This window comes from Pseudoliparis swirei, chromosome 7, assembly GCF_029220125.1.
Source record: "Pseudoliparis swirei isolate HS2019 ecotype Mariana Trench chromosome 7, NWPU_hadal_v1, whole genome shotgun sequence".
Classification (NCBI taxonomy): Eukaryota; Metazoa; Chordata; class Actinopteri; order Perciformes; family Liparidae; genus Pseudoliparis; species Pseudoliparis swirei.
Window position 1 is genome coordinate 12,489,504 of NC_079394.1, and position 13,249 is coordinate 12,502,752.

A 13,249-nucleotide genomic window follows, 5' to 3' on the forward strand; every position below is an offset into this window, starting at 1 on the left:
CTGAAGGGTAGGCAACCTATAGATCTGCCTTTTATCTTCCAAAATGTCTAAATCTGTCTTTTTTAACTTCAATATTTTGAAAGAGAGAGAGACACCCTAGGTCAGGGGTGTCAAACTCATTTTCACCTTGGGCCACATCAGCATCATGGCTCCCTCTTAAAGGGCCGGTTGCAACTATAACACAGTATATATACTTAATCATTACCTTGTATATACTTTTATTCCGTCTGTATATTTAATATTGCTATTGTATTTTTCTTAGGTTTTTTTACTGTTTTTAACTGTTTTTTTACATTTTCTATCTTATTTTTTAAATCTTATTTTATAAACTACTCCTGAACATATTGTGAAATAACTCTCTCTGCATTTGATTATTGTTTATTTGATTATAGAAATTTAGATTTTTTGTTCTGACATTTCTTTAAGGAAAAGTGAAATATGCAAATAAGGCATTATAATTTTGAAAAAAATATGTTATGGAAGCAAAGTAGCTCAAAACTGACCAGTGCAAAGAAAAAGAGGAGGTGTCGCCTCGCAAATAATAAGAAACCCTGACAAAAATAAGCCGATCGTAGAACATCCCTTTTCTCCGTGCCCTCAGGTAAACTGTGCCAACAAGCCGACCCCTGTGCCTCGAACCCGTGCGCCTACGGTGGCCAGTGCTCCGCCATCGAGTCCCACTACTCGTGCGCCTGCACGCCCTTCTTCTCCGGAAAGACGTGCAAGCAGGACGTCAACGAGTGCGACGTGAGCCAGTCGCCCTGCAAGCACGGCGGGCTGTGCATCAACGAGGTCGGCAGCTACCAGTGCCAGTGCCCGCCCGAGTACACGGGGAGGCACTGCGAGAGCCGCTACCTGCCCTGCAACCCGTCGCCCTGCCACAACGGAGGCACCTGCATCCAGAGGGGCGAGACCAGCTACGAGTGCTCCTGTGTGCCAGGTGGGGGATGAGGAGGAGAGGGTTATTACCTTCGCATTGAAAATGCGGAAGGTAATGTTTTGATCGCCGTGTATTTATTTATTACCTTCGCATTGAAAATGCGGAAGGTTATGTTTTGATCGCCGTGTATTTATTTATTTATTTATTTGTATGCGTGTTATTCGCAAAACTCAAAAAGTATTGAACCGAATCGCATGAAATTTGGTGGGATGATTGGTTATTATCCGGGGACCAGTTGATTAGATTTTGGGATCGATCGGGTCAACGGTCAAGGTCAAAGGTCATGAACAGGTCAAAATCTTTTTTTTACCATAGCACGATACATTTTTGTCAAATTGGCATGCAACTAATGCCAACATGTTCATAATTCAATGCCCAAGCTTGTGATATGCGAAGGTATGCGCTCTACCGAGTGCCCATTCTAGTTACTCATGCGATGACCTTGTCACATCCGTATTCATGAATTGATGACGTGACACGTGCCGTTGTACCATCCACTTCTATTTTTATAGCTTACAAATGAGTCACATGTACTCAAAATAGTTTGATCTATTCATGAAGAGAATTATTTTTCTTTGATTTGTTGATCTTTTTTGTTTTATATTATTCATAATTTAAAATCTCTGGGTCCGTCAGATTTAAACGAGCCGTCTGAAGGTGTTACTTTGGGCTTTTCATCAACTAAAGGATTGATCCATACATCTTTAAAATAGATCTGTCACGATGTGTTGATTAGTTGATTAATTAATGAGTAAATTACCAACCATTATTTTAAAGGTTTGAGCTGCTTTTCTTTGTCCTTTGGGAGACTTCAGCTCTATTTTTTATTTTATTTTATTTTGCACAATTTAAACAAAACAAAAATAAAAATGATAACATAGATAAATGAATATCACAGTGCAGGAAGAGACAAACAGCCAACTAGGCGCATTTGATATAATATTTGACATTTAAAAAAATTACAAACATAAAAAGAAAAATGAAAAAGATCGAAAACAAAAGAAAGAAAAATAATCTAATTATATTAAGTCTGTGTACTTCTTTTTTATTATTAATTTTGCAAACGCATACAGGAATGAAGAGTAATAAGAAGTTGGGGTGTACAGAACATTACCGTCAGTTGCTTGGAGGTTGTGTAACTGACACGCTGTCACTATATACAAAAATTACAAATACTATGAACAAACAACCACAATGACAGCAACTTAAAGCACATTTAAATATAGTAGGAATTCAGTCGTGGAAACGTGCATACATAACTACACACAAACAATTAAATACAAAATTAGGAAGAAGGGGGGGGGGGTGCGTCTCTCCTGTTTGATTGCAACGTTGTTCAAATAGTTAATAAACTTCTATTTAACCTCTATCATAAACTAAAATGCTCCACGTTAGGGGAATTGTTTGCAGATAGTTACGAGGCATAAGCTCGCCCCGCCACAGTCGTCAAATATTTAGTCGAATTAGGGAGGTTGACTCCCTCCATGCCGCTTTCGTGTGTTTCCTGACCCCGTGACATTGTTATGAAGAAGAACAAGTATCGAGCTGAAATATCGATCATATCCGTCGTTTCTAAGATGATCCTCTTGAACTATAAAGTCCGGTTATCGCTCGGCTTGAAGATGAATGCTTCTGCCTGCTAGTGGCTGCTTTTCGGGGGATGATGTCATCTAAGGAGTGGGAGGGGTGCTCCTGCTTGTGTGTGTGTCTTTGCGTACATACGTGTGTGTTTCTGCTTCGGAGTGTCCACTGTGTGAACAAGGCCGAGCAGGAAGACATCGGGGCTTATCGTGAGGAAATGGTCAAAGGACAACATCCTCTTCACAGAGCGGAGCAAAGCTCGCTGGGACTTTAGTCGCGCCCACCGCCGCCACCTCATCGGGACAGAATCACTTTGCCTCGTTTTTTATCCGTTGACCACACTGAGTCCATGACAAGCTGTTCCTAGAATCATCTTTCTTGAAAAATGACCACTTGAAAATCAACATCCTCCTTAAATATCCTTACATAAATAGTGATCTTGACCTTTGACCCAAGAACTGCACAGAAACATCGTGACCCACAATATTCCCCCAAAAAATTCTAACTCTGACTGATGTTTTGTTCCCAGAAATATCCGTTTTCAGTATATTTTCAGATAACAGTCTGTTTTTAACCTGGTGAATTAACTTGAATTGAATTGAATTACTTGAAAGTAAACATTGAATCGTTTGTGAAGACTTCTGGCAGTGGAAGTGAAGACTTGGACGGGTTTTTCAATCTATATTTTGTCCACCGTGCCACGTGCGCAGTCCAGTGGTTGCCTCTTGTGTAACTAGAGCAGAGCGAGTGTTATTACACAGCGAGGTTACCACAGACCTCAAGAGCTTACAGCTGCCTTCTCTCTCTGCCAGCTGAAGGCCCGTCGACCACGTTCAACCGTCGAGTTAGTTTCTCTCTGGAGGAGAAATGAGAATCCCAAGCTCACATTTCACACTTTTGTTTAATCAGGTTTTACAGGAAAAAACTGCAACCACAACATCGACGACTGCCCGGGTCACGAGTGTCAGAACGGGGGCACGTGTGTCGACGGAGTCAACACCTACAACTGCCAGTGCAAACCAGAGTTCACAGGTGTGTAAAGCCACGATCCAATCAGATCAAAGTCACTCATATCACGAATCATGTCGGGTAATCCCCTTGGCTCCTCCCCCCACAGGTCAGCTCTGCACGGACGACGTTGATGAGTGCCAGCTGATGCCCAACGCCTGCCAAAATGGCGGCACGTGCCACAACACCTACGGCAGCTACCAGTGCGTGTGCGTGAACGGCTGGACGGGCGACGACTGCAGCGAGAACATCGACGACTGCGCCAGCGCCGCGTGCCACACGGAGTCCACGTGTCACGACCGCGTCGCTTCCTTCTACTGCGAGTGCCCCCTGGGACGCACAGGTGTTTACACGGTTCTGATAATATGATGAGCTTAAAGTCCCAGTGAAGCAGAAGTGAGAGCGTCTTTAACTTCTGTCCTGTGAGACGTCATCAGAAACAAAGGGGATTTAAATCAAGTTGGATTGGGATGCACAATATGACGAATAAGGCGTTTTTCATTCTCCATTTCTAAGTTCTTTTCTTTCTTGGGGGATGTGAAGGATACGGGGAGCAACAAGTTGAAACCAAAGGCTGCAAAGAGCAATTTATAGAGGCTGACGTTTTGGTCCCTCCTGTGGTTCTGGTGTGCCGAACTGCCCGCGCTCGTACACATGCGCTTTTTTTGCAGCTTACAGATGACACGTTATATTCTCAACGGCTATTTGTAGACGGCAGTGTGATGACGTCCACCAGTTAGTAAAGGAAGCCTTGTTCTACCCCAAATGAAATTGAATATCTACCTTAAAAGGTTTTCTATTAGGTAGTAAATACCTTTTTTTCCGCCAAGTTGTCCATCATTTGGGGAGGACTTTAAATCCATCTTCTGTGCACCAGGACTGCTGTGCCAGCTGGACGACGCCTGCATCAGCAACCCGTGTCAGAAAGGCTCCAACTGCGACACCAACCCCGTCAGCGGGAATCACTTCTGCACCTGCCCGTCCGGATACTTCGGAGCCTCCTGCGACCAGGACGTGGACGAGTGCTCCCTGGGTATAAAAGTCACACACTGACCTCCCCTGTTGTCGTTTAACGGCACTTAAACCACCGTCTCCATGGCCCAGCTGAAAGTATCTCTGCGTTCCCACAGGTTCCAACCCGTGCGAGCACGCGGGGAAGTGCATCAACACCAAAGGGTCGTTCCAGTGTAAGTGCCAGCGGGGTTACGTGGGGCCGCGCTGCGAGCTGGACATCAACGAGTGCATGTCCAACCCGTGTATGAATGAGGCCACATGCCTGGACCAGATAGGAGACTTCCACTGTATCTGCATGCCAGGTGAGTGAATAGAACAACATACTGATACTCCTGAAGTGACTTCAGCGCATTTCAACTATTTGTCAGGATTCATATTGACTAATAAGTCAAATTTAAAGCTTATGAATGAATCACATGTACTCAACATTGTTTGATCCATTCATGAAGAAGATTGTTTTCTTTGATTTATATTATTCATAATTGAAAAGCTCTGGGTCAGTCGGATTAAACAATGTTAATTTGGGCTCTTTTTAAATTTTCTGCGACTGCATGAACTAAAGGATTGATCCATAAAGCTTTAAAACAGATCTGTCACGATGAGTTGATTAATTGATTAATTAATGAGTAAATAACCAACCATTATTTTAAAGGTTTTAGCTGCTTTTCTTTGTCTTTTGGGAAACTTCAGCTCTTTAGGTGTTGGACTGTTTAAACGCACTAATATATATATAATGTGTGTTTATATATATATATACATATATATGTATATACAGTGTGAAGAGGCCTCTCTGTCTAACCAATCCATCTCCCTCCTGGTCCTCCCTTGCTGATTGGCCAGGTTACGAGGGGGAGTTCTGCGAGATCGATACGGACGAGTGCGCCCACAGCCCCTGCCTGAACAACGGCAACTGTATCGACAAGATCAACGCCTTCCACTGCCAGTGCCCCACAGGTGAGGCTGCCGCAGAGGGGGAGGCGTGGGGCCAGGGGGTACAGAGGTCGATCTCTCTCTCGCTTTCTCTCTCTCTCTCTCTCTCTCTCTCTCCCTACCGTACTGTCTTTCTCGCTTTTACTTAAATTGCAAACACACACACACACACAAACACTTTTTCTGGACAAGCACTAATCCCGGCCCTGAGGCAGGCTTTCGACGGCCCAGGCAGCCTGGAACGAACGCAGCAGTCAAGGAGGAGGAGAGCGGGAGGGGGGGGGGGGGGGGGAGAGAGAGAGAGAGAGAGAATCTATTGGGAAAAGCTTGAGGAAGTTTGAACTTTTGAAGCAAGTTTTTTCTATCTCTCTCTTTTACAAAGTCTGATGAGTGAGCAGAGACGTGTGGCTCTAAACACGCTTTTAAATGAACAGGCAGAGCTGGTTTTATAAAAAAGGGAAATTTTACTGTCGTAATGGTGAATGAGGTCGATGTTTGGTCTATTTTGTGGGCTGGTAGTTGCCCCCCCCTATTTCTTCTTCTTTTGGGACCAGAAATGCCATTGGAGTTACACTATTTGGACAAAAGGTATTGATGTGAAGGCGTGAAGGAATGCAACTATTGAATTTCGGATAGAGAGGCGAGAAGAAAGCAAAAGAATCGTGTGTGTGTGTGTGTGTTTTGCATTCTTCCATTTGGGATCGTTGAGGTGGAAGTGATTTTTTTTTTTTTCTTCTTTTTCTTTTCTATTCGTTCTTTTTCGGGTCGAAAAAGAGAAGCTCTGAGTCGGGGCGGATCAAAGGCGACCTAGGTGGAGTGAGGCAGGATTCCTCCTGTTGAGAGGAAAAAGAAAAGGAAGAAAGAGAGACACCCCCCACCAAGGACGCTTTACAATTGATAGAGGGGGTACAAGAGTGAACACAGGAGCTTAACGCCGAAGAAAAACTGTGTGACAGTGAGCGAGGGTTATGTGAGGAAGCAGCAGAAAGTGGTGGTGGTGAAAGTGTTGTTTTGGGCTGGTAGATGGAGGGGTGAGGGGAGGGAGGGGGGGGGGTGAGAGGCTCAGACCGTTATGCTGAAACAGGAAGGGAGGGGTAAAGAAGGGGAAGGGGTCTTCACCGCCCTGCTTGAGATGTAAATGTGTCCCCGTTGCGAGCCCGGCCCGAGGCGAGGGTCCCCTCTTATTATTTCTGTACATGAAATAGCCATGGAAACCCCACGGAGAGCCATGGACATGTCTGATTCCAGCAGTCTGGGGATAAACCCCTCTTTGGCTGCTGAGGTGTGTGTGTGTGTGTGTGTGTGTGTGTGTGTGCGCATGTGCTTGTGTGTGTTTGTGCGTGCTTACATTTCTGCTGCAGTGTGTGGATGCCTATGTGGGCATCTGAAGGAATTCTTCCACAGGAGACCCGAACTGAGCTGTGAAGAGATGTAACTTTTGCATCACATCTTGCTATAAATTATTTTTTTATTTTTTTACACACTCCATTTGTAACGCTGAGGTTTGTCCAGCTTCTTTCCCGCTGCTGGAAAGTTTTCCTTTTTTTGGGTTCATGAAGCCTCATAGATCAGTTTTAAGTCATTAGTTTGTACCTCATTACAGCGTTAGTGAATTATTTAATAACTATTAATTAGTTATTACTTATAAACCCTTTTAGAGAAGGATGCCCTTTGGCTGGTGTTCATCTTTTCTTGTTGTTGTAATAATTCATATTTCTATAAGTTATAAGTGTTGTTATTCAATACGTTTTTTCCACAACTTTTTTAATAGCTTAAATGTGATATATATAAAGCATTAGTACAAAACATTTGTATAACTATGACTGGCAAATATATACTCTCCTCCTTTCTGTTGTTTTGGCTTCAACCACCTGTGAGTTCCCGCGTTGGTGTGGTGGGGAGAGAGAGGATGAGACTGGGGGGGGGGCAAAACATTATCTCTTCATCAGACAGCATCCTCGTCTTCCTTGGACTGTACCATCATGTAACGAAGGGGAGACATAGAAAAGTCTGTGATGAGAATAACTCTAAAAGAAAATAAATAAAGCTGCTGGTTGATTTTGAATGACAAGGAGTTTGAATAGTGGTGGGTCAAAGGTCACGCTGGTTCTTCTTTTTTAGAGGCGGGCAGGGGGGGGGGTGAGTGCGCGCAGAAAGGGTGAGAGCAAGACGGGAGAATGCACATTGTGATGGAAAAGTTTCGGGGGAACAAAGGAGGCAACGGGCTCGCTTTGGCGTTGCGCTGAGCAGACAGGCCTTCCTTTGTCTCTCGGGCCCTTGGTCAGGAGGCCTCGCAACTTTCATTCTTCCCCCATCTCTTACCCTCCCTCCCTCCCCTCTCCCCGCTTTGAACAAATCGCTTACCCCAGTCTCCCCCCCCCCCCTTTTTCAGAGTCTTGCTGAAAAGAAGTGAAAGGGTAAACAGAGAGTTTGTAGTGTTGCGCAGTCGTTAATTAACATGCAGATGTCTGATTCGCTGAGAGCTCTTATAGCACGGGCTCAGGATTATGAGTGGGACCGGTTTTTGGAAATAGTGAGAACACAGTACCAACGGCTGCACACACACACACACACACAGACACGCACACAGTAACACCCTCTTGTTGTTTTTGCAGGCTTCACTGGGAACCTTTGCCAGATAGACATCGACGAGTGTGCCAGCACGCCATGCAAAAATGGCGCCAAGTGCACAGACGGACCCAATAGATACACCTGCGAGTGCACTGAAGGTACACACACGTTTAGAAATCAGAGAAAGCAGGATGGAAAGTTTGGAACCAGTAAAATCAAAAGAGAAAAACTCAAAATAATTCATTTTTCTTCCCCCAGGTTACTCTGGGAGACACTGTGAGACGGACATCAACGAGTGTTACTCCGACCCGTGCCACTACGGCACCTGCATCGACGGCCTGGCCTCCTTCAGCTGCCAGTGCAGCCCCGGCTACACCGGGCGGCTGTGCGAGACCAACATCAACGAGTGCCTGAGCCAGCCGTGCAGGAACGGAGGCACCTGCCAGGACCGAGAGAACGCCTACATGTGCAGCTGCCCCAAGGGCACCACCGGTAACCCCCCCCCCTCCACACACACACACACACATACACACACACACACACACACACACAGATGTCAGACATGGCGTGCTTCTGAAGTTTGAGGAATACTTTAACTAATTGTTTTCCCCGACAGGAATCAACTGCGAGATCAACATCGACGACTGCAAGAGCAACCCCTGTGACTACGGGGCCTGCATCGACAAGATCAACGGCTACGAGTGCGCCTGCGAGCCCGGCTACACGGGTAGGGAAACTGCCGTGAAACATGTGGCCGCTGTATGGCCGAGCTTTCAGATCAAACACTGCAATCTTCTTCTCTACGAAAGCTAAAAGTCAAGATTAGGAACGTGTAATGCCTCCCCGTGAAGGGTGTGGGACGTCTTGCAAGCATCTGCACATTTTGGAGCCAAGATATCTATTCTGCTGCCTTTTCTGATGAAAGATGTAAAAGTGTATCGTTGTTAGTGAGGTGCAGATGCTCTCTCTCTTTCTCTCTCTCTCTCTCGCCTCTAGAGAATGAAAAAATGCTCTCAAAATAAAAATAAATGCCCTCAAAATAAAAAAAATGCTTTCAAAATAAAAAAAAATGTCTAAAAGAAATGCTCTCAAAATAAAAGTGGTAAAAATAAAAAAATGCAAAGAAACTTTTCTCTAAAAAAAACCCCTTTGCTCGAAAAAAATAAAAATCTACGAGTTAAGTTTGCACGTAGTGGTCGGGGCTTACGCTGCTGAAGCGAGGAGTTTCTCTCTCTGCCTATTGAGTCTTTGCAAACCTTCAATTTAGAAGCAGAAGCGCGGCTCTCTGCAACCGTAAAGTGACGTGAAGGCGAGGTTAAACGTGGCCGCTGCCTCAGGTGACAGGCAGACACCACGAGCGTTACAGTGCACGACGTATGGACGCGGTGGATGTGAGGGGTCTCGATGGGGAGGGTGACAGATGGCGAGCAGCGAGGGGAGCACGCTCCTCCGAGGCTCGGCCGGTGTCGCTTTCCAGCTCCGCCCATAATAGTCCCCGACCGGCTGCTGTTCGGACACTGCGAGCTGCCCTCGGCGTACAAAGGAGCAGACACACACACACACAAACTCTCTCTGGCACACGGTCACCCGGGATTTGAGCGGGAGAAAAGATTCTCTAAAAGTGGAGCTCTTAAAAGCTTGGAAGCCGGTCCCTGCTTTAAAAGCTAAATGGGCTCGCCTTAATGTGATGAAGCCATTCAGCACCAGGCTGAATGGCTTCAGCCCTTCAACTTGCCGACAAAAGTGGGACGTAAAGCCCCTCATGTTTCTGGAAATTGATACGTTTGAGATATAGACTTCAGTGTGTAGCGGCTTTTGCTGCTGTGTGAGTCGGCGTTGTGCATTTAAAGCCATCACTTCACTGTGTGTACACCAATAAAGACATGTGATGAGATCATTTGAAAGAAAGTTGGATGATAAGATTAATACACAGGACTAGAACTGGTCCTACTAACTTTCTTAGTCACACCAGCACATGATTTACATCGGAAAACCTCTTGTTGTCTCTCCACGTCCACCAGCCACCTCCTCCTCTCTCCTCGTTTTTGATTTCCAGATGCATATCTATGAAGATTTGTTTATTACGTGAACAAAAGAAAAAGTTTTGAGAGCAAATCTATGCTCTGAAATACCAAAAATGCTCTCAAAATTAAAAAGATATTGTCTCAAAAAAAGAATCCTTTCAAAATAAAAAAAGGCTTTCAAAATTAAAAAAAATTCTAAAAATAAGAAATGCTTTCTAAATATATATGCTTTCTAAATAAAAATGTGAAAAAAGAAAAGGAATGCTCTAAAAAAAATACTCTCAAAAGAAAAAAATATGTAAAAAAATAAAAATGCTCTCAGAATAAAGAAAATGTTTCAAAATAAAAAAAAATTCTCAAAATAAATAAATGCTTTCAAAACAAAAAATGCTCTCAAAATAAAAAAATATTCTCAAAATAAAAAAATGCTCTAAAGAAAAACAACCGTTGCTCTAGAAAATGAAAATCTACAAGTTGAGTTTGCACGTGGTGGGCGGGGCTTACGCTGCTGAAGCGAGGAGTTTCTATTGGTGGGTTCGACTTGCTCTTGGCTCGCTGCGCTAACGGGAGGTTGTGGTGAGGAGAACACGGAGATAAGTTGGCATCAAATCTACACAAATCTGCCTTCATACATATCTAGCTCGCATCAATCTAACTTTCCTCAAGACAGCTTATAAATAGGAGAACTGTTGCTGTAACAAAACCGTGTCCTCTGCGTACTTTTTAGGCACCATGTGTAACATTAACATCGACGAGTGTGCCATCAACCCCTGCCACAACGGCGGCACCTGCATCGACGGCATCAACGGCTTCACCTGCGCGTGTCCAGACGGCTACCAGGACCCCACCTGCTTCTCCCAGGTCAACGAGTGCCTCAGCAACCCCTGCATCCACGGCCACTGTGAGGACAAGATCAACGGGTGAGTCCACAAACCTGGTCCAAGATGCTGCATCTACAGCCAGAGATTCATCACTAAGTTTTTTTTTTCCTCTCTCCACGACAGCTACAACTGCCTGTGTGATTCTGGCTGGAGCGGAAAAAACTGCGACATCAACAACAACGAGTGTGAATCCAACCCGTGTATGAATGGAGGCACCTGCAAGGACATGACCAGCGGATACGTTTGCACCTGTCGCATGGGCTTCACCGGTCAGTATTGATGTGAATGTGTGTTTGTGTGTGTTGATGCTTTTTGGCTTTCACAGCGTGTGTGTGTGTGTTTGCCATCCAAACTTAACTTCCACGCCACTTGACCGTTGACCTTAAAACTTAAGTGTGTGTGTATGTGTGTGTGTGTGTGTGTTAATAATGTCCGCTCTGACCTCAGGACCAAACTGCCAAACCAACATCAACGAGTGTGCCTCCAACCCCTGCCTCAACCAGGGGACGTGCATCGACGACGTCGCCGGCTACAAGTGCAACTGCGTCCTGCCTTACACGGGTACGACAGTATTGGAAGTATTTCTTGTTTTGGTTTGGTGCTCTGGCATTGGGACAGGGGGGGGGGGGGCAGCTTCCACACCCTGTGTACTGTAAGTTATTAGGGGCAAAGAGGAAAAATGTGCGGCGGGTGACATATCTGTCGAGTAAAGTTCAACGGCAAGACTTCCTCTGGGCTCAAAGACACCTGATAAGAGAGCTGGAAAATATTGTTATGTCATCTGACTTATTATTTGACAAAACAGATAATGATGGAAAGTAGGGAGGGAGGAGGAGGGCAGATCGTCTTGTATTTGTCAAGTCGTCTTTTCGGAAAAATCCACAGCACTTTGAATAATAAAAAAGGCCTTTGCTTGTGTCGGGGTGGGAACGTAGGGGGGGGGGGGGGGCTTGACACATTTCCTGTTTGCCTGCTTCCTGTCTCACAGAACAGCAAATGGCTTCACAATTGCCGGAAACTGGAGCCGGCTTCCTGTGCGAGCCATGTGTTGTGGAAACAGATAGGGGAATGTCTCCGCGGGGCCTCGGGCCCCTGACACAACCCGGCTACAGTCTAGTGATAGCACTGATTGAAAGATGATGCCGTGTCCATCTGGGTTTGGGTTATCTCCAAGTTCAAGACTCCTACGTGATATCGCACAGTGAAAGTTACAGTGTAATTAAAGGCTGTGTGTGTGTGTGTGTGTTACAGGAGACAACTGTGAGACCTTGATGGCTCCCTGCAGCTCCAGACCCTGCAAGTATGGAGGAGTGTGCCAGGAGTCGGAGGACTACCAGAGCTTCTCCTGCGTCTGTCCGGAAGGATGGCAAGGTGAACATTCACGTCTCCCGGCAGAGGAAAGCCCAATTTAGAGCTCGGCACTCGAGTATCTGTTATATTTTTTCTAGTCCTGCAACAACAAAAAAGCCTGAATATTTGAATAATATTGTTAATGTTTTTTGTTGTGTGTGACACGCCCTTTTCTCTTTTGTCTGGGATTGCGCAACACGGGACTGAATCACACTGCCGTGCAGACGATTTGTACTTTTCCCAATTTAAAAATACACAGGAGGCCTACATTTATTTTATTTATATTTTGCTCCTTTCTCCAATAAGCAACTAACAAATAGAAATAACTGAATATTATACTATAGAATATCATGTATTAGAAACAACACAGTAAAATAATACATATATATATATATGTATGTAAATATATATGTATGTATAGATGTCATTTAGCTGACGCTTTTATCCAAAGTGACTTACAATCATGTTACATTCACACACCGTAGAGCTACAGGGAGCAATACAGGGTCAAAGACACATCGACGAGGGCGGGGATTGAACCACCAACCTCCTGATCGGAAGACGGACCTGCTAACCACTGACCAGTCGCCATACAGTACATACAGTACTTGTTCTCCCTCCTGGGAATCAACTCAGTGTTCCTCATATCTCATCCTGTTATCCACGTGTAAAAGCAAAGGTGACATTTTACTTTGTCTTCCTCTCCCCCCCACCCCTCCAAGGCCAAACATGCGAGGTGGACATCAAAGAGTGTGTGAAGAATCCCTGTCGCAACGGCGCGACCTGCCAGAACACGCTGGGCAGCTACCACTGCGCCTGCAAACCAGGCTTCACCGGGCGCAACTGCGAAAGCAACATCGACGACTGCAAGCCCAGTGCGTTCCCCCGTCTCTCTCCTTCTCTCTCTCTCTCTCTATACTTCCGTCGCTTTATCGATACTCATTGCATCA

General features: G+C 45.2%; 1 protein-coding gene across 1 annotated transcript in view; it reads left to right on the forward strand.

Annotated features, from left to right (window-relative positions):
* Positions 1 to 13,249, forward strand: part of LOC130196466 (neurogenic locus notch homolog protein 1-like) — a 41,137-nt gene that overhangs the window by 14,857 nt on the left and 13,031 nt on the right. The window contains exons 4-17 of the mRNA XM_056418642.1: positions 602 to 940; positions 3,431 to 3,553; positions 3,639 to 3,872; positions 4,407 to 4,562; positions 4,660 to 4,845; positions 5,384 to 5,497; positions 8,089 to 8,202; positions 8,303 to 8,536; positions 8,661 to 8,771; positions 10,796 to 10,988; positions 11,073 to 11,218; positions 11,397 to 11,510; positions 12,201 to 12,320; positions 13,022 to 13,174. Of these exons, the coding sequence (XP_056274617.1) occupies positions 602 to 940; positions 3,431 to 3,553; positions 3,639 to 3,872; positions 4,407 to 4,562; positions 4,660 to 4,845; positions 5,384 to 5,497; positions 8,089 to 8,202; positions 8,303 to 8,536; positions 8,661 to 8,771; positions 10,796 to 10,988; positions 11,073 to 11,218; positions 11,397 to 11,510; positions 12,201 to 12,320; positions 13,022 to 13,174 (2,337 nt within the window). The remainder of the gene's footprint in view (positions 1 to 601; positions 941 to 3,430; positions 3,554 to 3,638; positions 3,873 to 4,406; positions 4,563 to 4,659; positions 4,846 to 5,383; positions 5,498 to 8,088; positions 8,203 to 8,302; positions 8,537 to 8,660; positions 8,772 to 10,795; positions 10,989 to 11,072; positions 11,219 to 11,396; positions 11,511 to 12,200; positions 12,321 to 13,021; positions 13,175 to 13,249) is intronic.